This window comes from Triturus cristatus, chromosome 1_2, assembly GCF_964204655.1.
Source record: "Triturus cristatus chromosome 1_2, aTriCri1.1, whole genome shotgun sequence".
Lineage (NCBI taxonomy): Eukaryota > Metazoa > Chordata > Amphibia > Caudata > Salamandridae > Triturus > Triturus cristatus.
In genome coordinates this window covers 170,045,822-170,070,314 of record NC_140580.1, presented here as the reverse complement: position 1 = coordinate 170,070,314, position 24,493 = coordinate 170,045,822, and the positions used below count along the sequence as shown (strand labels likewise).

The window sequence follows — 24,493 nt, the reverse complement described above, 5'->3', positions numbered from 1 at the left end:
TACTGGCTCTGAGACATCAATAGGATGTCGTCCAGGTAAATAATCAAACGGACCCCTCTTTTCCTTAAGGACGCTACAACCGGTCTCAAGATCTTGGTGAAACACCAAGGAGCCGAAGAGAGGCCGAAGGGAAGGCAACGAAATTGATATGTCACTCCCTTCCATAGAAATCTTAGATATTTCTGAGAATCCGAATCTATAGGGACTGTAAAGTACGCGTCTTTGAGATCTAATTTTATGAGCCAATCTTTTACTTGGAGGATGTCTCTTAAAAGGTGAATGCCCTCCATTTTGAAATGTCTGTAGACGAGAAAAGAGTTCAGGAGTTTTAGGTTTATTACAGGGCGCCAACCTTTGTCTTTTTTCTTCACAAGGAATATAGTGCTCACAAAACCGGGGCCAGTGTTTGAAACGCTGAAAATTGCCCCTTTGTTTAACATTTGGTGAACCTCTTCCTCGACGAGAGCGGATTGATCCTGATCTAAAATAAGTTCCCTTGGAATTATTTTCTGGTGAGGAATTATACTGAATTCTATTTTGAATCCTTTTACGGTTTCTAGAACCCATGGGTCATTTGTTATTGATAACCAATTTTGGTTGAAAATAGCAAGTCTTCCCCCTACCTTTGGGGGGAAAGAAACAAAATGAGGAGTAGTTACCTTGATTGCCTTGCCCTTGGAATCTTCTGCGACTGTTTGGACCTCGGCTGTAGTTGCGAACTCTTTGGGGGAAGAATGAGTTGTTCCCTCAGAAGAATCTTCCGTAGCCACGTTGGTTTTGGTAGAAATAGAACCTTTTGTATCCACGGCTGGCAGCCGGTCCTCCCCTATCAGCCCTTCCAAAAAATCTTCCCCCGAACATACGTCTCATGTTACTTTGTGCTTTATTATAAGCTGAGAAGGTAGATACATATTTTCCAAGAATCTTGATAAACGACTCCCCAAAGAGGAGGCCATTAGGATCTCCCTCAATATCCTTATTAGCCAGATCGCCCAATTTTGCGTTCATGAGCATCAGAATGCCTCTTCTTCTCTCAAATGTAAGGCTAGCATTAGCGTTGCCGAGGAGGCAAACAGCGCGTTGACTCCACCCTCTTAATAGTTCTGTGTCAACTGGGGTACCGTTTAAGGAGGACTCTTTTGCCAAGTCCATGATTCTGGCAAGAGGGCCTAATGTGTCCAAAAGCTTATCCTGACACTGTTTGAGACAACGTTCAAGCCCTGTACGAGGGTCTCTTCCTGTTTTGAAAAGGAAGGTTAGTAATTCAGGGTCCAAATTAGGGGTCATGCCTGCCTTGTTATCTAAAAAGGGTCTAGGGCATTCGGACCTCAATAGGTTACGTGAGTCCCTTTCAAGGGGCTTTCTTTCCAGAATTTAATCAATTTGGCCACGTGGTCAAGAGGCCACCAGTCAGAGCCTCTAGGGTGAGAAATTTTTGATGGACATCTCCACCCCAGTTGGATCCTTAATGGAGGTGGGTTGATTTAAATCCTCATCAAGTAGGTCGTCCATCTTTTCTAAGGGGTCAAAGACATATTCGTCAGGCTCATCATTATCAGAGGGTGAAAAATAATCATCATCATCAAAAGAGGTGATATCTTTTGTGCCGTGAAGGACACCTTGTCTATTTGTGCCGCGAGGGGCACCTGAACCTTTTGCGCCAAGAAGGCTGCTCAATCTTCTTGTGCCGCTCGGGACTCCTTGATCTTTTGTAGCGCAAGGGCTACCAATAATTATTATGTGATTGCTTGAAACGTGAACTTTCTCTTGATTTTCTAGGTGTTTTGTCTTTTTCAAGACCTTACCGTCTTTTTTAGGAAGGGGATCCTCATCACTTGAAGAAAGGGTATTATCCTCAGGGGTATTCCTCTTTCTTTTAATCAGTGCCGCTTCAACTGTCTCCTTTAAGGAGGATTTAAATTGTTTTTCGAAGAGACTCAATAAGGAGCTCTCAGTAAGGGATTGTATATTGCTAGACATATCAATGTCATTAGAGTCATTAGTCTCTTTCATTCTCCCCTTGATTTTTGGTTTAGTATAAGCTTTTTTTTTTTTTTTAAGGTATAAGCTTCTATTTTAAATAAATAAATAAATGGGTCAAGGTATAGTCGAGCTAGAGTAATATACACTTTCCCCGTAGGACTAATCAGAGTTAGAGTCCACATTTCAGTGTCAAATTTGGTTAAAATCTTCGTGGAGAGAGGAAGGCTCTGATCGTTAACTTCGCGCTGTGCGTTGTTATAGAAACGCACAGCGCGAGCACAAACGAGCCTCTCTTCCTTCTTTCAAATTATCGCTTTGTGGGTCACACACAATACGCGTCAGGGATGTGACCGCTCATTTTTGCGAGCGGGTCACAATCCCTGACGCGGAAGTAGATCGCGCAAGAGGTTGATGCGTGCTACGGAACGGAACGTTTAGGCATTACGAGGAGTTTGGTATTGAAAGTAAATAACTCCTACTTCTTTTTTGAGAGGGGAGAGTGTATATTAATCAATGCGATGTCAATGCGCTTCAGTCTTGATCCGCTTCAGTTGCTCAATCCTATTAATTCGATGCGGTGTCAATCCGCTTCATTTGCTTATAAAAGGAAGCGGGTGAAGCGTTTGAGATAGGCACTTAATCTAAATATAATATAAGGATAAAAACAAAGAAAATGCCCCAAGCATAAATTGGAAGGGTTTGGAAAGGGAATAAAAAACTTACCTGATAGGGCAAAGAATGTATAAACCTTATGTGGTAGAAATAAGGTTACTTACCTTAAACTAAAGGAAGAATAAAGTTAATAATATATGAATAAACAGTCGTATTGTAACCATAAAATGGGAGAGTAAAAAAGATATACTTAACTGTCCTGAGCAGCGAATAAAAGAGGAAGTCTATCGGTTACCATGGGACTCTGTTGTCTTGTTTGGAATGTTCTTATTATGATGTATTTGTTACACTTTAAAGGGCTGCATCTTGAGCGGCGCAATAAAAGTTATTGCATAATGTAGCCTCCGGTCTTGTAATGAAATTAGAAGTGACTCAAAACTAAAATGCCAGGCTTTGCTTTAGTCTGATGCAAACTAACCATGTTTTTCCCAATTTTAAGTCTCCTAACTTGCTCAAAACTTGTTGCTCATACAGGTATTTTTCTTATTCCTTTAATTTCATAGGTTAGTACTTTCTCCACATCCTTTTGGTTTTATACAATTTGAATTATGTTTAATTTTCTTATGATTTTCATGCTTATTTCCTGCAGTCAGTGTGGGAATATATTTAGAGTTCTGAGATACGATATATTGGGAAGGAGCATGAAGTCAGTTTCTTGGACATTATATGTCCATACAGTTAGATCAATGATCGGTTACCTAGTAGAAAAGTTAAATATATTCCAGAAACAAAAATGGGTAAGACTGATATTGTGATTTCGCACCTCTGGGTGGAATTTCAGTTTTAAACATTTTATGGTTGCTTACATTTTTCTTCAAAAATGGAGAAAGCACAACAGTTTAATACTGGTAATGGAGAGCCAGTACTTAGGTGAAAAATAAACCTTTAATTGTTACTACTTTTTAAAGTAAGTGCTCTATTAGCTAAACTGTCTCGTGATATGATTTATTCTTTCACCTGTGCTAATCTACTGTAGAGTCCTATTTAGCAAGTGTCAGTGTTTAGGTGCTGTTTTTTTCTCCTTTTGTTTTGGTTTATTTTTTTACTGCGTCAGAAATCAAGGTTCATATATTGCCTACAGGACGGCATTTTGCTTTGCCAAAGAAATAGAGCAAAATGACTTGCCACTTGCGTTTTATTTATTTACTAAAGGGCACATGAGTTTCATGGTTCTATCCAATTGCTGGCTGTTAATATTCTGCTATGGTACAAACTATACAGACATACAACAAACCATAATATCACCAGGGAGTTTTGTAATCTGGCTCAGTGTGTTATTTATCTTTTTAAGAAAAGTTTAGTTGAATGAGACTGACAATGGCAGTTGATGAGGCTGAGATCTGACCATTGTACAAGCTACTGCAACTCTCAACGCTTTACTCTATATAATAAATCATGCAATTAAATCTCTGGTTACAATTTTGGCTGATGTCATGTTCCTTAACATGCTGCTTATGCCAACAATATGCACACTCATTACTAAAAAGATTTACCACAAAAGAAACCAAAAGCAGTTCCAGATTATGCTTAATCTAGTGTTAAAACTGAAGAAGTGCATGCAGGTCTGAGTTGAGCTAATAGTCTTCCCGAGTTGCTATAGTTTGTAACTGTGAAATGAAGCCTATGGGGAACTTGGGACACAAAAAGTTAGTAATTCTCCCTTTGTAAAAGCCTCATTCCTTATAAAAGCAAAACTAGCTTCAATGATTCCTTGGAAGAGGGTCAACTTTGACCAATCATTGAAGCTAGCGTTTTCAGCTTCATACTTGTGCAAGGTGCTGATTGTCCAGATTTGGGAAGATCAGAATATAAAGTATTTAATCTTCGCTCAGGGCATTGTTAGGTCTGTCCTACTAGTTGCTAGACTTATTTTTGCCTTTCAGTGGGCTTAGAGCCAGCCCATTGCTTACCATTGGATAGCTTCATTGTCACACATTTGTTTGCTTCTTATTCGTTAGCTTGTGTGGGATTTACTTCCTCTTCTTATTTTTGTCCCTCCCTTAGAGTATAGATGCATTACTTGTGTCCTTGCACTGCTCCCTTTTCAGCTGCAACTTCTTTTGTTTTGTTTAAGCACTTTACAAAAGTGCATGTGTTTTCCATTTGGCTCCCTCATATACTTCTTCCCCTCTGAAGCTCTTTCATATTGCTCTTTCTGCCCTTGTGCTTCTCACCTACCTTCCACTGTGATACCCTTGAGTGCTTATCCCGTGTTGCTTTTTTGCTCAGTGATTCTGCCCCCAGCTCAATGTTGTGCTCTCTTTCGTTTGCAACCCCAGCAATCCTCTCTATCTGTTTGCTACTGCCCACCTACTCCCTTCGTGTTACTCCGCCCCACCCTCCCATTGCTTTCCCAAACCTCTGTAATTCTGCCTACCACACCCTAGGTGTGCTCCCCCTCTCTCCCCTCACCCCCCCCCCCCCCCCAAGTGTGCTGCTTTTTTTCTTTTTAATTACGGACCCAACACGGATCGGCAAACACAAAGAAATAAATGGTCACATCATTTTGTAGCCTCATGCAGGCTTGGCGTTTGTCTACAAAATGATGCAGCTAAGCACAGTATTGGGAATGCTGTATTGCTTGACCAATCGACAAAGCCAATAGTTTCAAATGTGAGACTCATTTGCTTTGCCAGTGCTTGTTAGATTTTGTTCTGTTGATCTAAATATGCAATATTTTTAAGTTGCTGAGCTTTAGTTTTATGTTGCTGTACAGAGAACACCAGAACTTGTGCCACAAAATGTGTCCTTAGTAATTCCTCCTTTTATCACTATTACAAAGGAGAATGTGTTTACATGTTGTGTGGACATTTCTGAAACGCCTTTTTAAAACTCTTTTCTCACTAGAGCTGCTTTAGACCGGGCAACTGTGTTGCTGAGTTTGACCATTGGTGGAAAGAAACGCATAGATCATGTATGGGGATCAGGAGGCGGCCAACAACCAGTCAAAAATCTTGTAAAAGAGGTAAATTATTTAGAACTACTATGCTCAAATGTATGCTTGAATTAATAGTACCATGGTATTTATTAGCACTGGAAGAGATTGCCTGGTCTTGTAGTGTGCACCTAATATATTTACTCTGCTACGATGCAGTTGATTCTTAGAGTTGTGATAACATGCCGTTGTCCTAATGTCAGTGCCAGGTTTGACAAAGCCCATAAACCTGAACTACTTTGTATCTGATTCCCTTAGGAGTCCCCTTTCTGCTTCATCCATGTATTGACAGTACATTTCAAAATTGGACTTTTTTCTGTGAAATTTAGTTCTTTAAGTTTGTGTTTTATCACAGACTCTTGCAGATTATTTACATGCAAATGTTGCTATGAATACGCTTCTCTAATGGCATCATTTGGTAGGCAACTTACATTACTTCATTAAGCATGCAGATGCGCATTCCTTACTCTTGTTGTGTTTTACCTGTAAATCATAGTATTTGTAATTTAGAATTACAATTTCTTTCTTTCAACCACATCTTAAACACAATTGTCTATGTATTTTGTCACAGTAGAATACAAATGCATTGCTAATCTTGCAATTGTCCTCTAGGATCTTTCACACATTAAAAATAGTTGTCATCTGCTTCCACTTACTGCGTTACTACCACATAGTTCCTTTTTGTGGGATTTGAGGATATCAGCTAGTTGATTAGTTTTGTCAGCCACCGATCGGTTTGAAGTCAATAAAATTTAACAGAACCATACTTTCCTTTAATGCTTTTAAGTGATGATAATTGAATACTGCATAAATATAAGTTGATCTTTTAATTTATATTAATATTATGGCATGCTAAATTTAATTTACACCACGAGGGGTTATGAACTTGTATGTTATCTATATTGGATTGGATAGCAGCCTACCTTGAATCGGCTTGTTAAATGATAATGCTCTGCATCATAGCATCTTCATTGCTAGTCTTAAACATTGGAGTACGTCCTCACCCTTTTTTCATCAAATACATATTTATATATCAATAAAGAGGATGAAGAGTTGAATGATCAAATGTTGCAGAGATGCTTCTACAAAGGTAAGATTTTTGAGTTTTAGTAATGCCAAAAGAAAAATCCATCTGAGAACTATGTTGTAGTACCTACATCTCAAATTTCTCTGTAACATGTCTCATTTTTAAGTAGTGAAGAAAAGTGTAGCATGACAGACTTGCATTCTAAAACTTAGTGATCTGTTTAGGAATTCCCCAGGCTTCCACTATCTTAGGTATTCCTAGTTGCCTTAGTCTTTTTTTTTTTTTTTTTGTTTTTTTTTAATTATGTGGGATTCTGGAACTCTTTTCACACCTGTATTTTTCTCATGAATTTCTCTATAATTTCTCTTCACTTTAACTCAACATCTTTGATATCCAGCAACCGTGGAAGTGTTTTTCTCATTCTCAAGGGTTTTTTTCCTGTCCAAATGCCTTCCCTCTTTGTGAAGTGTTGTGGCAGGAAGAAGGCTGGCACATACACAAAATATGTATGGAGTGCTTACCCTCTTTCCATTCTATGAAAGAGTATGATTTTTTGCAAAAGAATAAAATAGTCTGAAAAGACCCTTAAGGGGATAGGGAGAAAATAACACTTTTTTGGTAAACTAGAATATTTAAAGGCAAAGGAGGTGAAAAAACGCAGATAAGCACTCTAGGTAACCTTTGGTTTCCACTATGTTTGTAGCTGGCACCCCAGACTACTTTCACTGGGAGAGACCTAGGAAACAAAGATGAGAAAGAGGTGAAAAAAGAAGACACACTGTATTGTAATTCCCATCAGCATCATTTGCGGTGGAAGACTTTGACGTCGCCTAAAGCCTCGTCTGTGACCTGTTCCCCTTTGAGAACTGGTTTAATGTAAAAAGACAATAATTGCCACTAATCCACACCAAAGCACTCCAGATACACCACAACTCCCCCTTTGCTATTGATCCTTTCAAATCACTCGATGTCTTAGCAGCATTTACCAAAGGAGCTACGACCATCACAGGGCTGTTTAACATTGCCCAAATCAATGATGTATAACGTGGAATCACAATTCTGGATCATGGACACTTGATTTACTTTACAGCAACACCAATTCGGTCGTGTCACATTGATCCTAATTTGGAGAACATTTCTCTTTTACTCAGTCTCCTAAATATCACAATCTCTACAGTAGGCAGACATTAGACGTAGTTTTTAATATGGTTTATGTTCTAAATGTATATTTCTAATCCTCAAATCCGTATCTATTGTTATGTCTTGTTTGGTCTGTAATAAAACACAACATTTGGTGGAATGCTGCCTCATTCAATATTTCCAAAGAAGTAATTTAAACCAGGCATGGATCTACAAATGGCCAACAAGTGGATCAAAATAAAAAAATTACATACACTCGCTCTCCATCACATGTTTTTCTGTATCTTTCAAGGGGAATGGTTGTGCACTGTATAGCTACAAGACTTTCACATTCTGATAGCAAAAGACACTGAAAGTACCAGGAAGAGAAACCTACCAATATACAGTGCTTTAGTTTGGTCTGAAATCTGGCCTTTTTTCAAATACATGGCAATATTAGCAGCCCACCTTCGACATTGAGGAATATTTATCAACCCTTATGTGTAGAACTGAAAAGTGCAGCAGGACTTTAAATGACATAAAACTCAGACTAGGGCACCAGATAGAACTGTTAAAAATCGGATCCCCTGTCCAGTTTCTATTTTATCTAGGGGCAACCTTACACAGTACAAAGAATAGTGTTTCCTCCAGAGGAGAGAATGTCATCAACCCGGGAGAAATGTCTGTTTCTTTAAAAACTCCTAATCCTACAGCATACAAATCACCTATTCCGTACTGGGTTCCATAGATTCGAGTAGTCCAGACAGCATGGCTACAGTAGGCCTTTCGGCAAGGTCTGGAATATCAGTGGTCTAAAAAGTAGAACTGGGACGACAAACTATACATCTTGATAACCGTGTAGCAGGCTCTTACCTGGGGTTGGAAGAGATAATCTGCTACAAGTTTTTGCTTTTCAGCTCGAACATCCAAACTAAGCGTTTCTGAAGGTCATCTGAAGGCCATTTCTGTGAAAGGTTATCGGTCAATGAAGGTGAATAGTCATCACATCAATTACTTGGAGCTCAGTCCACCTGGTTTTCAAGCCTTTCCTACCATTTCCGATGAACAAAATACTTAATCAGACAGACAACACAACAGCAATGAGCCACTTACTCAAGTGGGCAGAAGATCAAGACTGTTATCCCTGGCAGGTTCCCTATGCAGGTTTTGCAAAGAAACCCACAAATGGGTTGTGGATGATGGAATTCTTCAACAAATCTTCCCAAAATGGGGCTATGTAACAATAGATCTCTTTGCATCTAGCATTTCAGACTAAAAAAATACCAAGACTTTGAATTCAAGCTACTGGATCAAGGTCCAGTAGACCATGCTGCTTTGATGAATTGGTTACAACCATTTCTATACCTTTTTGTCTTCTGGTTTCTTTGATATAAACAGCCCTCTTAAAGAACTGAAATTGTCAAGTGACAATTATCTTGTTTGCTTCAGATTGGCCAACACAGTCATGGTACCTGGACCAGCTGCACTTGTCATAGAAGCAACACAGTAGGTTGTAATGCAAACTGGACTTCCTCAACTAATTAAAAGGGTGAAATGGGCAGCACAGAGTTTCTCTGCAGAGACTCCATACCATCCCAATATTAGAGTGGAGCCCCATATAAGCGCCACCCCTGTGAGCTGATGTCAGTTCCTTTCTTTCTTCATAAAAACAGAGCCCAGCTTCCAACTTTGTTGGTCTAACGCCAGCTTCCAAATTTCTTCTACTGTGTGCTAGGAAGATATTTTCCCCGAAGATGACTGGATTAATCCTGTGCCAACATTGCAGGAAATGGATGTCCGTTATTGTCTGCACATTGCGTCTCTGTTGCTTAGATTCCAGTCACGATTCAGTTACTATGATAAATATGCCTTAGTGCACTCAAAGGCGATCAGGATTTGAAACTGCATCGCCGAACACAAGAGATCATGGACGAAATAAAAGCCCCACTCCAAATTGCAATGATTCCCCCTTCCGCCTATAAGTCTTCTGGTAAGTCGGAAACACACTATGAGCACAAGAGAGCTAAGAGGGAACTTCAGCCCATCGCACCAATCAAAATCTGGAGAGAAGGTGCAAGGGCATGAGTTGGAAGATCGTACTGCTAAGTGTCTTCTGACTTTGATCCAGGCTACAACAGGTCCTACCGTGCCTGAAGTTCATGGGTTGTCGTCGACCCCACAGCTAATGGCAGGTTTTAGAAAATCCATGCTGAAACATTTTCACATGATCTGGTTCCTTCTGGTGTGCTGCCAGATCCCCCAGAATTTCAGGAGTCCCCGGTTGGCCTTGAGCCAACATGTTCTCCCTGTCTATCGGACTGTTTGCGAACTGTTTTTGAGCCAGCAATGGTACGTACTTCGACCCTGACTCCTTTGTCCAGTCCCTTCTGTGATAGCACCGATATCAGCTCTAGCCCCAGATTCAGCTGACACTGGTTTCTGAACCAAAACCGCTGTTAGCCCACACCAGGTTTACGTAGTGCTAGAAGATTACAAAAGTGCAGCCAGATGTTTTACAACCTGACCACTTCCTCTGCCTAGACACTAGGACTATTGGAGGCTTGAGGCCTTATTCAGATACAACTCTGATGCAGTTTGAGGTGCACCTAAATGTTCCCTACAATGCAGAGGTTTCCCTTAATGGGGGTTGTCTGGTACATGATGCCTTTCATTTCTCCTCGATGAGTATAGGACATTCTGATGTTTCAGGCTCAGTTGTGGGTCTCAGTGAGGATGGTTCTGGTCTCCTATCCGTGTGCATATTCCTAATTCTGAACACCAGATGGTGTTGCAGGGATTCTGCACAAAAACGAAACTATGCGCAGGATTATAGGACCTTGGTGTATGGGGACTGAGTCATCCCACCTCCTTAGTGCCCATAAGCCCAGGACTGACTAGCTAAGTGTCTCACTTGCTCTCCTACTCACTCACCAAGAAGCCAATGATAAGACACCCCAGAACACAGCACTCCAAGATCGCGTAATAGTTTAAAATATTTATTTTAACTAACATGCAGTATACGAGCCACAACCAGCAGAAAGATGCATAATACAAATATAGTCCATAAATCGTGAAGGGAGATGTCATTATAAAAGACAAAGGAGAAAGGACTATAGTGCGTAACCTCCCTCCCTTTGCTAAGAAGTATTATTATATAATAGAATATCTCTGGGCTTTGTCAGCAGACCCCATACCTCAGCCTATAGCTGGTAGATCTACATCACAGGTGCTGTTTAGCTCTTCTCCCTGGAAAGGTCCCCTTCAACTGTGTCTCACCTATTTGTGCACCCCACTAACAAACCCAAGTACGCTGTCCAAACAGCTGCATTGGTATGTTTTGTCTAAGGGCTGAGGACTGGCCAGAACAAAATAACAAGCGGCATTGTTGTTCGAACTTACACATAATGTTCAGTCCAAATCCCAGGAACATACAGAGAGTGAACACAGCGATGAGTTCTCATGTGAAAGCAGTCTTTGAATGTTGTAAAAATAAAGACGTGTAGTAACGTGCACAAAAGCAGCAGGCAAGCTGCAGCGTACTCATGCTAAGTTAGTGAAAAACAACAATGCCCCCAAACCCCATGTGACAATGGCACCTCAGGTTTCAGTGAGCCCAGCATCAGGGCTGCCTCTTCGACTCCATCCTGACTCCATCTCTCCTCGCAGGCAAAGGGGTCATGATTTTCTGTGTGGCAAGCCTGACATGCTGAAGGTCACTCTCCCTTCCACACCCTGACTTCCTAGTTGTGACTGATGCATTACAGCTTGGTTGCGGGGGTAGAGGTGAAATGTGAGCGGTGGAGATCAGAGGCCTCTTGTCACCCATGCTCACCACCATTGTACACACAGTGCCAAAACTACTGCTTACTGGAGTTTCGGCTAGGACAGACACTGGGCTACAAATTGCAATAAGACTCTGGTCTATTGTATGTATTCCAAATGCTACCTTCTATTTATTGTGGTTGTAGTAAAGTCCAGACTGCCCGAGCTCCAGTCATTTTAATTGCCTCAGACTGGGGCAGGAAGGTATAGTATCTAGTGTATGGTATCGAGAACTCCTGATAAGCTTCTGCATGGGATAGTCCTACACTAGAGCCTCCACAACATATATCTTCGTGTGTGGAGATTGAGCAGAGGCAGTTAAATGTTTTCTAACTGCCAGCCTCTGGAGTTGATGTCATCCTTTCAACCTTACATTTTTCAACAAAGTCCATTTATACTGGCCACTGAGTGAAATTGTTTGCCTGGTGTGTTACTTGTTCTACTGACCCTCTGAAGGCCAAACACTTGTTGTATTATTGTTTGTTTTTTCGTTGGCCCAGTATTTGAGAGTTCCCTATCTGCCCTTTTTTCCTCTTAGTCTTTACCTGATAAACCCTCTCTATTTAAATCATCTGTTGTGATGCGTTTCATCAAAGGTCGGATTCATATATCCCCCTCCCCCAAGCCATTCTTCAAGGAAAGCTTGAACTTAGTTATTACATTTGTTATGTGCATACCTTTAGAGGTGATGCATAGCTGTTGACTCTTAGTAATTACGTGCAAAACAGTTTTCCTGATTACCATCATCTCTGCATGCTGCATGAGTGAACTGCTGTTGCATTTAGTACAACCGCCATACACCACCTTTTCCATGGACTAATTGATACTGAGGATCGAGGCAGCCTTGTTAACCAAAGATGAGGCAACTTTTCAGGTCTGCCTGTCTATTTACTCTGCCAAAGTTTACTACCCCACTTCACCAATCAAAACATGAAAAAAGGGTCTAATGACTCCACCCTAAGAGGACTCTACACTGACCAAACAAAAGACCATTGTGTGGATGAACAACAACTCTTGTAGGGCTCTCTGGAGCAAAGAAAATAATGGCAGTGCAGAAACGGACCCTATCGAGATGGATAGTAGTGCTGGGCTTCAAAATCCGCAAAGTAAAAAAACAAACAAAAACACACACACACACATGCTTCACCCCCCCTCCCCTCCACCTCTCCTTCACTGGGAGGGGCCAAAACCAGATGCTATAATGAGGAAAGGAGAAACACTCTTTCTTTAAAAGTGCAAGTGCCCTTCTTGATACATTGGGATGTAACTGAGTGTAGCTGCTGGTAGATAGATGGCAGGGTAAGCAGGGCAAAGCCTGCAGTTTCTGTTTTTAGGTAAAGGAATCCTTTGAAGGGGTACAGATTCTTGTCTCTCTTCCGGATATTAATGAGGAGAGATTGTAAATAGCTGGGTGCAGCCTGCTTACTTCCCTTTGTACTTGTGTGACGTGCACTCCACCTAGAGACTTTCCTGCTGAGCAAAGCAGCATTGTTGACTAAGGCCAGATCTGGAATGAGGCCGTCAATACATCTGAAGGAGAACGAACCCAAACCAGGTCCACAGAAGCATACGTGGATCGCACATCCTCTGCCTACCAAATCTGTATAGAGATGGAATCCATTGTTCTTTGTTGACGTCTCTTCTTTCAAGGAGGGGTATCATGAATATTACAGAGTAGCTGAGGATTGGTATCTCATTGACAGCCAACTCCCGAGAGGCAAGGGGAGTTGATTGCTTGAGAGGATGTGGCCTAATGGCTAAAGTGGTCGACCTCGGAGCTGGAGAACTGGGTTCAAGTCTCGGCCAGGACACTCAACATCTTGTCATTCCAGGCAAATCGTTTAATTTCCTCATGCCTAAAAAAATGAACGCGTCCGACTGTAACGCAACTAGTGCTTATGTAAAGTGCTCTGATACCTTTTGGCCAGGATCACGCTATATAAAACTCCCCCCCCCAAAAAAAAGGGATCACCACCTGGAGTCTCATTTGTAAGAGGAATTATTGGGCTGGCTTGGGTACCAACGCATTCTGCCTGTGAGCAAGGGAAGAAAGCACCAAACCTGCAGGAGAAGCTGATCTTCGAATGGACTGCTGTAACTGACTTATGGTCGAGCCGACGGTGTCGCTCAGCATGGGCACCAAAGGAATCATTGTACTGCCTGACTGGGCAGTGAAATCTTCATTATTTATCCCCCCTCCTAGCTACCAAGGCACTTGAAGCTGTGTGCCCGAGTGGTAGGCCATACCGAAGAAGGAATGCTAGTGGCTCGAGTACCCCACAAGTGGGCTTTGTGACTGCAGCACTGTCCAAGTGTGTGGTTGGTTCAGGACCATTCTGGGAGGCCAAGTGAGCACATAGGTTCCCCTGCAGTCTTTTGATGGATCAAGGTGATGGATCTTCAGCACTGTATGCTGATGATAGTGCCTGGAACTCACCTCCCCACGGTACCATAGTAAAGTAGTATGTATCAATTACTATCATAGGCTATAATGGCAAAGAAAAGACAGTTTAATAGTCTATCTATGTCCTTGAAAAGGACCAAACTTGAACTGTAACCAATCCGGTGACAGCACCCTCCAGAACACTCGCAACAGAGGCTAAGTCCCTCAGATTTTCTACCACACGTCATGGGAAGGGAGTCTCCCCGAGGTCTGTTCAGGTTTTTCCTCTTTACAATAGAAGATGTATCTACAACTACTTTGTCTGATACTTCTAAGAAAGACCTCTTCAGATCCTGCAAAACATGTGGCAAGAAAAGCCTACATGTGGACGATACACACAGAGACTGTCTTTACTGCCTTTACCATCAACATCAGGTAAAGGAGTGCAAAATATGTCACACTTTTTCCTCTAAGACCTTAAAGGACAAGGAGAGAAGGCTACATCTGTGGTAACAGAAGGGTAAAACTCGGGGATCTTCCACATCAGAGGAAGACCGTGACATGTCCATGAGCACACTCAAAAGGTCCAGATCATCTGACCAAGGGACATCTGAGGAGGGTTGGAAAGCCTTAAAAACTCAACATAAAGACCCTCTGAGAAAGGAGAAACTAAAACTCATCTATGCCCAGTACTTCATCTGTGAATACAGGAGAGGAAGTGTCCTTTCCCCCCCCTACCCCCCAGGACTGTCAACGTCGAGAACTAAAAATTCTGTCAAAGCCCCGTCGACATCACTGTTGAAGCTGGCATCCAATACGACTGTCACCCCTGCCTCATCCACAAGACCATCGTCGTTGAAGATGAGAGCCATTGACATACCCATCTCGTCGACGGGAATACTGTCACCCACTAAGACAACGTCGACTGAGATGTTGGCCCCGGCTCTACCGTCGACTACGACAACATCAATAGCATTCCTACAGTCGATGCCAAAGTTCACTTGGACGACAACATCGCCGACGGTAACGTCAACAATGACAAAAATAAACAAAACATCTGTAAGACCTAAATTGACTTCTCCTAGCAAGGTGTCACCTTTACCACCAAGTCACCTGTTAGATCTGAGGAGTCGGATGATGACGGGCCTTTTGGGGCAGTGCACATCCCATCAGAACTACAGGTCAAATACCGGGATGAAGATGAGGAACAGCATTTTTACCATCAATTTTATGCTTCTTACAAGTGCAATATGAGCATTATCAATACCATCCTTGTCTACAACCCTGTTATGATGAAGAGCAAATGCCCCTATCACTCATCCAGGATTTGTAGGCCATGCTGCAGGATTACAAAAGAGGATTTTCTGACCCTCCACAGGAGCAGCCAGTAGCATCCCCTCAACCTACCTCTCCTTCTATGCCAAAACGCATTCCTCCTCCTGTTACGGCCAGGATGACACCTGCCTCCAACGTACTGGCACCACCATGAGAGGACCCAACAGCTTCAGAACATGAAAGGGAGGAAGGTGAAATCCCTGAACCTCAACCCCGACTGGATGTGTGGGATACCTACCTTGTCCTCACTCTGTCACCTGCACCACGACATCCTTCGTCTTCTCCCCCTGAGGACATCGCGGGTTTTCAGAACTTGATGGACCAGGCTGCAACACGATTTCATCTCTCAACTTCTGTTAAACAGTCAGTTTTCTCTATGACTTCAAGGAGCAAGCAAGGAAATTAGTAACGGTCCTCCTCATCGTCGACTATATCTGAGATGAGGTGATTAAGATTAAAAAAAAAACAGATTCTGTAGCGGTGATGCCACCCACATGGATAACAAGTACAAGGCTACAGAGAGATTCATGCCTCGCACATCATCCCAAACCAGATTCTGTGATGTCTCTGGCAGTGCAAGGTGCTCCAAAAACCCTTCCCCTCCCATCTCCGTGCTACCAGACAATGAAGGCAGGTGCTTGGACAAAATAGGAAAGAGGCTGTCCCTTATGTCTGCTATCATCGTTCGAGCGGCCAACTCGAGAGCGATCCTGGGACGTTACAACCGACAAATGTGGTCCGATGTCAGCAGCTTGATTGACTTAGTGCCTGTAGACAAAAAGGCGGAAGCAAGAAAGATCCTCCAGAAGGGTTAGCAAACTTCCTCAGAGATTATAGATTGCACAGTGGACATCGCCTCCACAGGCTCCCGCCAGTTAGCTGGAGCAGCAGTCCTGAGATGCCAGGACTGGCTTAAAGCCTCGTCCTATTGGCCAGAGGTACAATCAAAGATCTGGGACATGGCCTTCGACGGAGAAACATTGTTTGGTAAGCACATAGATAATGCGCTAATGGCGATTAAAGACCGACTCCGACACCGCTAAGTCCCTAGGCACCCTTCAGTTTAAGAAATTGTTCTTCAAATATCTCCGCTTCACCTTAGCCGGTACACATTACCAGTTTGGAGTTCTCCCTTTAGGTCTCAAGTCAGCTCCTCGCATATTCACCAAATATCTCTCCTTAGTAGCAGTCACAGTCCGAAAACAAGGTCATCAGGTATTCCCCTCCCTAGACAACTGGCTGCTAAAAGCCTTGACACCACAGCAAGCTTCCAAAGATACCAAGGCTTGGCTCGCACTATTCCACAGACTGAGACTCATGGTGAATTATCCAAAATCCCTAACCCAAGTCAAACAATTATGTTTCTGGAAGCCAACCTGTACACAAATAAAAAACAAAGCCTTTTCTGTCGCAAGACAGACAATGAAGGTGACAAACTTAGCCCTAAGAATTTCCAAAAGAAAAACCGTTTGTGTGGCTATAAAATTCACTACTGTGCACGATCTCTTCCATAATCAACCTGGCTCATCTCGCATAACTAAAAAGGAGGCCATTTCAAGAGGAGCTGCAAGCGCAATAGATCCACTTGAAAGGTTCCTTCCAAGAGTTGTTAGACATTACCCCAAGGATACTAGAAGTGTTAGCGTGGTGGTCTCAAATAGCTCCTCTTTCAGAAGGCCTCACATTCTTTGACTGCAGTAACGGACTTCGTCATAACAACCGATGCCTCCTTGGAGAGCTGGGGCTTCGACTTACAGGAACAAAAAAAAACTGTGCATATCAATCGCCTGGAACTGAAAGCGATATCTCTCACCCTACAAGCGTTTCTTCCACAATTAGCAGGAGCATCCGTGCTGGTACGTACAGACAATGCGACCAGCATGCATTATATCAACAAGCAAGAGGGTACAGGGTGGCTAATGCTATCTCAGGCCCTCTGGAACTGGCTCACAGCCCATAAAATATCTCTGAAGGCCGAGCATGTGTCGGGAGTGAACAACACCTTAGCAGACACGCTTAGCAGAACCAAAGACAGTTGCCAAGAGTGGGAACTGGATCAGTCGCAGCTGGACTAAATATTCTCACGGTGAGGCAAACTAACTTTGGATCTCTGCAACAGACAAGAACGATAAAGGTCAGTTTTAGGCGAGTTTATACCTGCTCCCAGAGTCATGGGAGAATGCCCTTCCAATGAGATGGTCTGGAATTCATGCATACGCTTTTCACCCTTCCCTCTCATACTGAGGATTCTCACCACAATTAAAATGGAGCACTGCTGCCTCAATCTAACTGCTCCCAAATGGCCCAGGCAGCATTGGTTTACGGAGCTGCTACTGCTGTCTGAGTCCAGTTCCATCTGCCTACCGACAACTCAAACACTGACGAGGGACAACGGCCAGATCCTACACCCGGAACCAGCCTCTCTCCATTTACACTCATGGCTTCTGAATTCAATTCGTTCCGAGACTTAGACATCCCTTAGGACTGTAGGAGATATTATCCAAGGCAAGAGCTGAAGCCACAAACAAGACGTGCTAGCTAAAATGGAAGTGATTCTGTACATGGTGTCAACAATCTAACCGGCATCCAATGGAAGCATTACCTGGACAGTTTCTGTCTTACCTTCTTTCGCTAGCTAGATCAGGATTGGTACATGTGTCTGTGAAAGTTCACCTGGCCTCAATTTCAAGGTACAAACGTTTTGCACGCACTCTATTTGATCCACGACAATCGTCCAATTCATGAAGGGGTTGTTCAGAGCTTTCCCTCCATTACGAGCTCCTCCCACAGAATGGCACCTCAATGTGGTTCTCTCACAACTGATGAAGCCTCCATTTGAACCCATTCACAAAGAAGAATTGAAATTTCTCACGTTGCAGTTCACTTTGCTGTTGGCTCTCACTTCCACTAGAAGAGTCAACGAAATTCAGGCTTTAATATCCCAGGAACGTTTCTTCGCCTCACTGATGATTATGTGCTTCTCAGAACAAATCCAAGGTTCCTTCCCAAGGTTCCTTTGCAATTTCATCTCAATGAACCTATCATACTTCATACTTTTTTCCCAAATCCGGCATCTCCGACTGAAAGGTCTCTCCACCTTGGACGTTAAGTAATGTTTTAAATTCTGTCTCCATCGTACCAAACCACTCCGAAGAACTGATCAGCTGATGTGGATTTTTACCACTGTGCAGTTTTGCCACCCCAGAGCTGGCAACCACTCTCAGCAAGGGTGAAGGCGCACTTAGCAAAGGCAATGTCTACTTTGACTGCTCTGTTTGCAGGTATCCCACTGGAGAAAATATGCTGTGCTGCGACATGGCAGAGCACCCACACGTTCATGCAGCACTATTGCCTAGACTTTGCTCAGAGAAGTGATGCAGTCGTAGGACAGGCGGTGTTGAATCATCTGTTTCAATAAGGTGAGCCTCTGTAACTGTAATTGATTATTAAAAATGTCTTTACAAATGCATATGATATTTTTGTATACTGCATAATTGTCTTTTCATATTATTTACGCAATGTTATGCATATATGGATGTATAGAGACCTGTTTTAGACTGTTACACACCATCCTCAAGGGTACTTTTAATATTTCTACCTACTGTAACTGCTTGCTATTGTGATTCAAGCATGTCAATCTATGAGAGATCCAATACTGGATAAGAAAATAAGTTACTTACCTTTAACTGCAGTTCTCCAGTAAGGTATATTTCATAGATTCACATGCGATCCACCCTCCTCCCCTGTGAGGCTCCCCTCATAACTTATTATTATATAGTCCCACTTGTGCTTGAAAATCTGAGGGACTCAGCCTCTGTTGGGAGTGTTCTAGAGAGTGCTGTCACCTGATTGGTTATAGTTCAAGTTTGGTCCTATTAAAAAAAAAATATATATATATATTCACTTAAAAAAACCATAGGTTTCACACATGTTATAGTTAGGTGGATATTTCACTCGTAAAAAAACAATGAAATTCCCCCGTTATAGTTAGTTCAGATAACTATAACTCGCGCGCCCGCAATCCACTGCTCATGACGTCACATATTACATCACTCATGACATGGTCCGTGGCATCACTCATGACATCACTGATGACATCATCCTTGTGATAGAGTGGCGGTTGCGCGAGTTATAGTTATCTGAACTAACTATAACGGGGGAATTTCATTGGTTTTTTACGAGTGAAATATCCACCCAACTATAACATGTGTGAAACCTATGGTTTTTTAAGTGAATTTGCAAGGTTTTTTAAATGCTAATTCCTAACTATAACGTGTGTGAAACCTATGGTGTTTTTCAGTGAATTTGTACGGTTTTTTAAATGCTAATTTAAGTATTATTATTTTTTTATATATTTATTTTACAATAAACTACGTATTAAATTTTTTTTTTGTTTTTGGCACCCCCGCGATTTAAAAAAAAAAGAATTTTTTTTTTTTTTTGCCTTCGGGGTCCTTCAGGGACCCCCTGACAAAGGCTAGGTGGTCAGGAACTCTCTACCCTGCCCCCTTTTCACGTTCGCCACCTTCCTTTTTCACTCTCGCACTGAAAACAAACAAAATGGTGGCCGACACTTCCTGATTTCGACCGATTCGAACGTTGACTAATATGTAACCACCAATCAGAATTACGCTCGCGCACGTTAGGGTGCTCGCACGGTGCGCGCACCCTGCGCGAGTATAGATATTGATATGCTTTTAAATGCTATTTTCTCAGGAAATACTGAACAGATTTACACCAGACCTGCAAAAGGCACTTCCTTGACCTTATGGCTACCTCTCTGCCAAATTTCAAGTAATTCTGTTCAGCCGTTCGGGCTGTAGCTGCGTCTAAAGGTCCTATGGAAAAATGCATGGGGAAAACGTGTTTTGGGACCCCTCTTTTTTCTCGGCCCCCGCTTGACGAATCACCCCGAGACTTTCAGGGTAGGAGCTGAACGGAGCGCCCCATTAGTTTTGAAAATTTCGCGAGGATTCGTCAACCGGCGCCAAAGTTATTCAAAATAGAATTTTGAGATTTCCTATGGAAACACGGTCCTAACTATAACTATCTACTGGCGACCGCCAGTAGATAATAAATAATATATATATATATATATATATATATATATATATATATATATATATATATATGCTATTTAACTGACTTTTCATTGCCATTATAGCCTGTAATACATACTCTGGGTCGGATTCGGAAGGCAGGCAGTGGGGCATTGGCCGGTGGACCAGTGCTTCAGGGGCACCTGTGGGCCGCTTTTTTGGACCTCTGTAAACCGTACCGAGAGACCTATTGTCTTCCCAAGCCCCCGCCAGGCCTTTGTAATGCAGCGTCAGCATCACAGGCTCTCTTCACTTGCTGCAATTTGGGACTGGGGACCTGGTGTTGCTCTGACCTTTAGGGCATTCTCGCCTTGGCCCCCTGTTTCGTCGGGCCTGCCTGGCCATAAGCAGTGTCATCCCCTCCTGGGCCATGGTCTTCAGGTTATGGGGAGGGTGTGAATATGCAGGGGCCTCCATGAGAGGGGTAGGGGCTGAGGGAGGAGGTGATTTTGTGGCCGTAGTGCCATTCTCACCTCAGGCTTTGGTGGCCTGGGAGGGGGTACGAGAAGCGGCCAGGTGTTGTCACCACATCCCCAGTGTCTTTTAGGCCTTGTTGGGAGTGCTGGGCTTAAATAATTGGATATGGCATTAAGGTCAGTCCTGAAGTGCTCCACAAAACGTGTGCCTACAAAAGTACAGAAAGCACTGAGTGGATGGAGTGGACAGTGCTGTAAACAAGCATTTGCAACAAGACTTAAAATAAATGAACAGTGCCATACATGAAGATGTCAGCGAGGCCTAAAGTAAGTGCACTAATGTGGCAAAAGTAGATGGGCCCCTGATTGGGGGTAACTGAGTAAAGCTGAATTAAGTAGAGTATTATATCATGAACTGAACATCACCTGGAAACCGTTAGCAAAAAGGCAAGCTTCGTAGATCTGATGATCAGAGGCTCCTATGCTGTCAGACTGGAAAGATGTTATGCAGCCATAGAGAGGGGTTCCTGAACCAGTGTGCCTCTAGAAGCTTTAAAATATTTAATTTAGCAAACATTTCTCAAACAAAGTAGTCTAATGAGACTAACCAGATGGTGATCAATGACAGGGGCGATCCGGGAATGTGGGCCACTTTTTTGGTGAGTGCTTGGGCCGAGTTGTGATCTCAATCCGACCCTGTACATACTGCTTTACTATGGTAGTGGGACTCCCACTTCGACCGGGACTGATTCAAGCATGTGAATCTATGATAGCTACCAATACTGGAGAACTGCAGTTACAGGTACGTAACTTATTTTCTTCTGCATCATAGGAATATTCATTGAAGTACTAAATGACAATCCCAGCCCTCCTCCCCCCTCCCACACTTTCTATCCTGGTCCTACAGTATAAAAAGATATCATAATATTCATAGTACCTGCTATTCATAACTTTAAAAAGAACAGGCCCTTTGGCAACTGCCTGTACAAGGCATTATGGGTAGTTGAAAACATCGGAGTTTGAAAGACAGGGCACTTTTCCAACTCTAATGTGAACTTATTAGGCTGCACTTTTCCTCTTTGCTTAGAAATGTTATGTAGCAGTTTACATTGTAGGTGCTGCAATAGTTTGAGATGGGTTTTTTCTTTTGGTATCGCAAACAATCTAAGACTGAGAAAATCGTGCCATTCATTGTCTATAGAGAATGTGCAGTAACATTTTGACAAGTTGGACTCTTCATGCTCTTTATACATATCAATACATATGAATTTGAGAAGTGTTCTCGGATCACCACACACAGCAGAGAATGTTTCTAAAGTTTTTAACTAACCTCAATGAAGATTCCTATGATGCAGGCCCAAGACTACAAATAACAGGGTTTTCCCAGTGTAATGCAGGCTGTGACACTTGGTTCTAGGCCTCAGTTTTGAGCCGGCTGCTTGCACATTTTGTGCCTTAATTGATGCATGTCATTTGCTATGACCAAATACGACATGCTGGAAGGTGAAGCCACAATGCCTGTAAGGGGGAATGCTGGCTAAGTTGGCTTCTTTATACTTTTGCTATTAAAGAGACCTTTCTTTTTTTCTTCTCTCCTGAGCAGATTGACATGCTATTGAAAGAGTACCTGCTCTCTGGAGATGTGACGGAAGCCGAAAGGTGCCTACAGGAGTTGGAAGTGCCTCATTTTCACCATGAACTCGTATATGAAGTAAGAGCATGCATATGTTATGCTGTCTGTTGCTTCTCCCATAATGTATAGAACTAAGTGAGTACTCTCACAATTTAAGTCTAAATAATACCTTCACAATTAAATATGAACAGCATATTTACATTCGAGAATGTCTCCAACCAGGACTCATTCTTATCTGTGCTAGACTGGGCCTGGACACCAAATTCATCTGTGGTATAAAAAAAAAAAAAATGTCATAACAGCCTTGCACTGCACTGAGAACATTTCGATAAATGATAGCTGCTTGGTCCATTTTTTTTGATAAGCAAATTTGTATTGATTTTAAAACATATAAACAATTCAGCCAATACACGGAAATCACAAGTATGAGTTCATTCGCACAAGCACTGTACCCCCGAATCACGATCCCCATAATATTACATAGGCGGAATCGGGACCAAGTTAATCAGGACCCTCCATATTCCCCAACCACTTCCCCCACACTCTGCGGTATTTCTTAACTCACCCCTTAGCTTTGTAAAGGGCTTTCTCTTTGGTCGCACACCAGTCAACCCCTGTGCGCCATCTCTCTAGTGTAGGTGTGTCGGGGCTTATCCAGGCCACCGCAATGTCCCGCTTGGCCACCATCGTAGCTGTGCTGAAAAACAACTTTTCATTCATGGACCCATCCAGCCCATCAGTGATCCCCAGCAAGGAGTGACGTGGGTCATGAGGAACCTCCCAGCCCAATACCTTTGTTAGCTTCACTTCAATGGATCCCCAGAACTGTCCCAAGCGGGGGCACAACCAAACCATATGGAAGAAGTTGGCCAGGGCATGGTTACATCTTACACATGACGCATCTGGGCGCAAACCCGCTCGATACAGGCGCAGGGGAGTGAGGTAAGCAGCGTGTAAATAGTAGAGCTGAATCAGCTTGAGTTTGGTGGAGACGGTGACTATTCTGGGGGCCATAAGGGCATCATGCCAGTCCGCCTCGTCAAGGGGTCAACCCATTGAACCCTCAACTTATCTAGGGATGCGGGAGTGTTGTTAATTAGGGAACGGTAAATGCGCGAGACACGCTCTCAACCCCCCCCCCCCCCCCCCCTCACCCAGGTCTCCCATCATCATCTGGGCTATAGTGGGGCTGTATTCGGGGAGCCTCGTGTCTTCCATAATATGCATGTGGAGGGCATGTCTCAACTGCAAATATTTATAAAACTGGGATGAGTGTAGGGAGTAGCGAGTTTGGAGCTCCTGGAAGGACAACATGTGGCCCCTTGCCCATACATCCCCCTAGCTGGGAGATACCAATAAGGTCCCAGGTTTTAAACCCCCGCAGTCCGCTAACCTCCCGGAGCCAAGTCCCCTGCCAGAGGGGAGTACATTGGGTCAACTTCCCCGTCCATCCGGTGTGACGGAGCGAGGTCCGCCAAGCCAACAACACAGAGCGCGTCACACCAGGCAGTCGGGTCGGAATGGGCCCCCCATACATCATGGCTTGGATGTCCATGAGCCCCAACTCACTCAATTCAAGCCTGTAGGCTGGGTCCGACCAGCCCCCATTGAAACAGTCGTGGACTACCAGCAGGCGCACCGCCAGGAAATACAGATACAAAGTGCGTCATCTCCATACCGCCATCGTAGGAGGGAATCTGGCAAGTCGACAGAGCCACGCGGGCCCGACCTACGCTCCAGAGAAACTTGGTGATTAGACTATCCAGTTCCCTGAACCAAGCCCTGGAAAAACAGAAGGGGGTATTCTGTAGGACGTACAGGAATCTGGGGAGGATTATCCTTTTAAACCGGGCCATCCTCCCCAGGAGGTTCAGAGGCAGCGTTTTCCATTTAAGGAGGTCCTCCTTGACCTTCTTAACTAACGAGGCCATATTGAGGGACCAGCCCAGCTCGGGAAGAAGGGTAATCCAAATCCTCAGATATTTAAAAGACTGCCTCCGGAGTGGTATGGTGGACTGCCAATCAAAGCACTCTAGACAGGTAAAGGGGGACCAACACTGACTTCCTGG

The 24,493-nt window shown here is 43.2% G+C and overlaps 1 protein-coding gene across 5 annotated transcripts in view; it reads left to right on the top strand.

Annotated features, from left to right (window-relative positions):
• Positions 1-24,493, top strand: part of PDCD4 (programmed cell death 4) — a 468,841-nt gene that overhangs the window by 255,132 nt on the left and 189,216 nt on the right. For all 5 annotated transcript variants that reach the window (XM_085603425.1, XM_085603423.1, XM_085603426.1 and 2 more), the window contains 2 exons: positions 5,503-5,620; positions 22,395-22,502. In XM_085603425.1, coding sequence (XP_085459551.1) covers positions 5,503-5,620; positions 22,395-22,502 — 226 coding nt within the window. The remainder of the gene's footprint in view (positions 1-5,502; positions 5,621-22,394; positions 22,503-24,493) is intronic.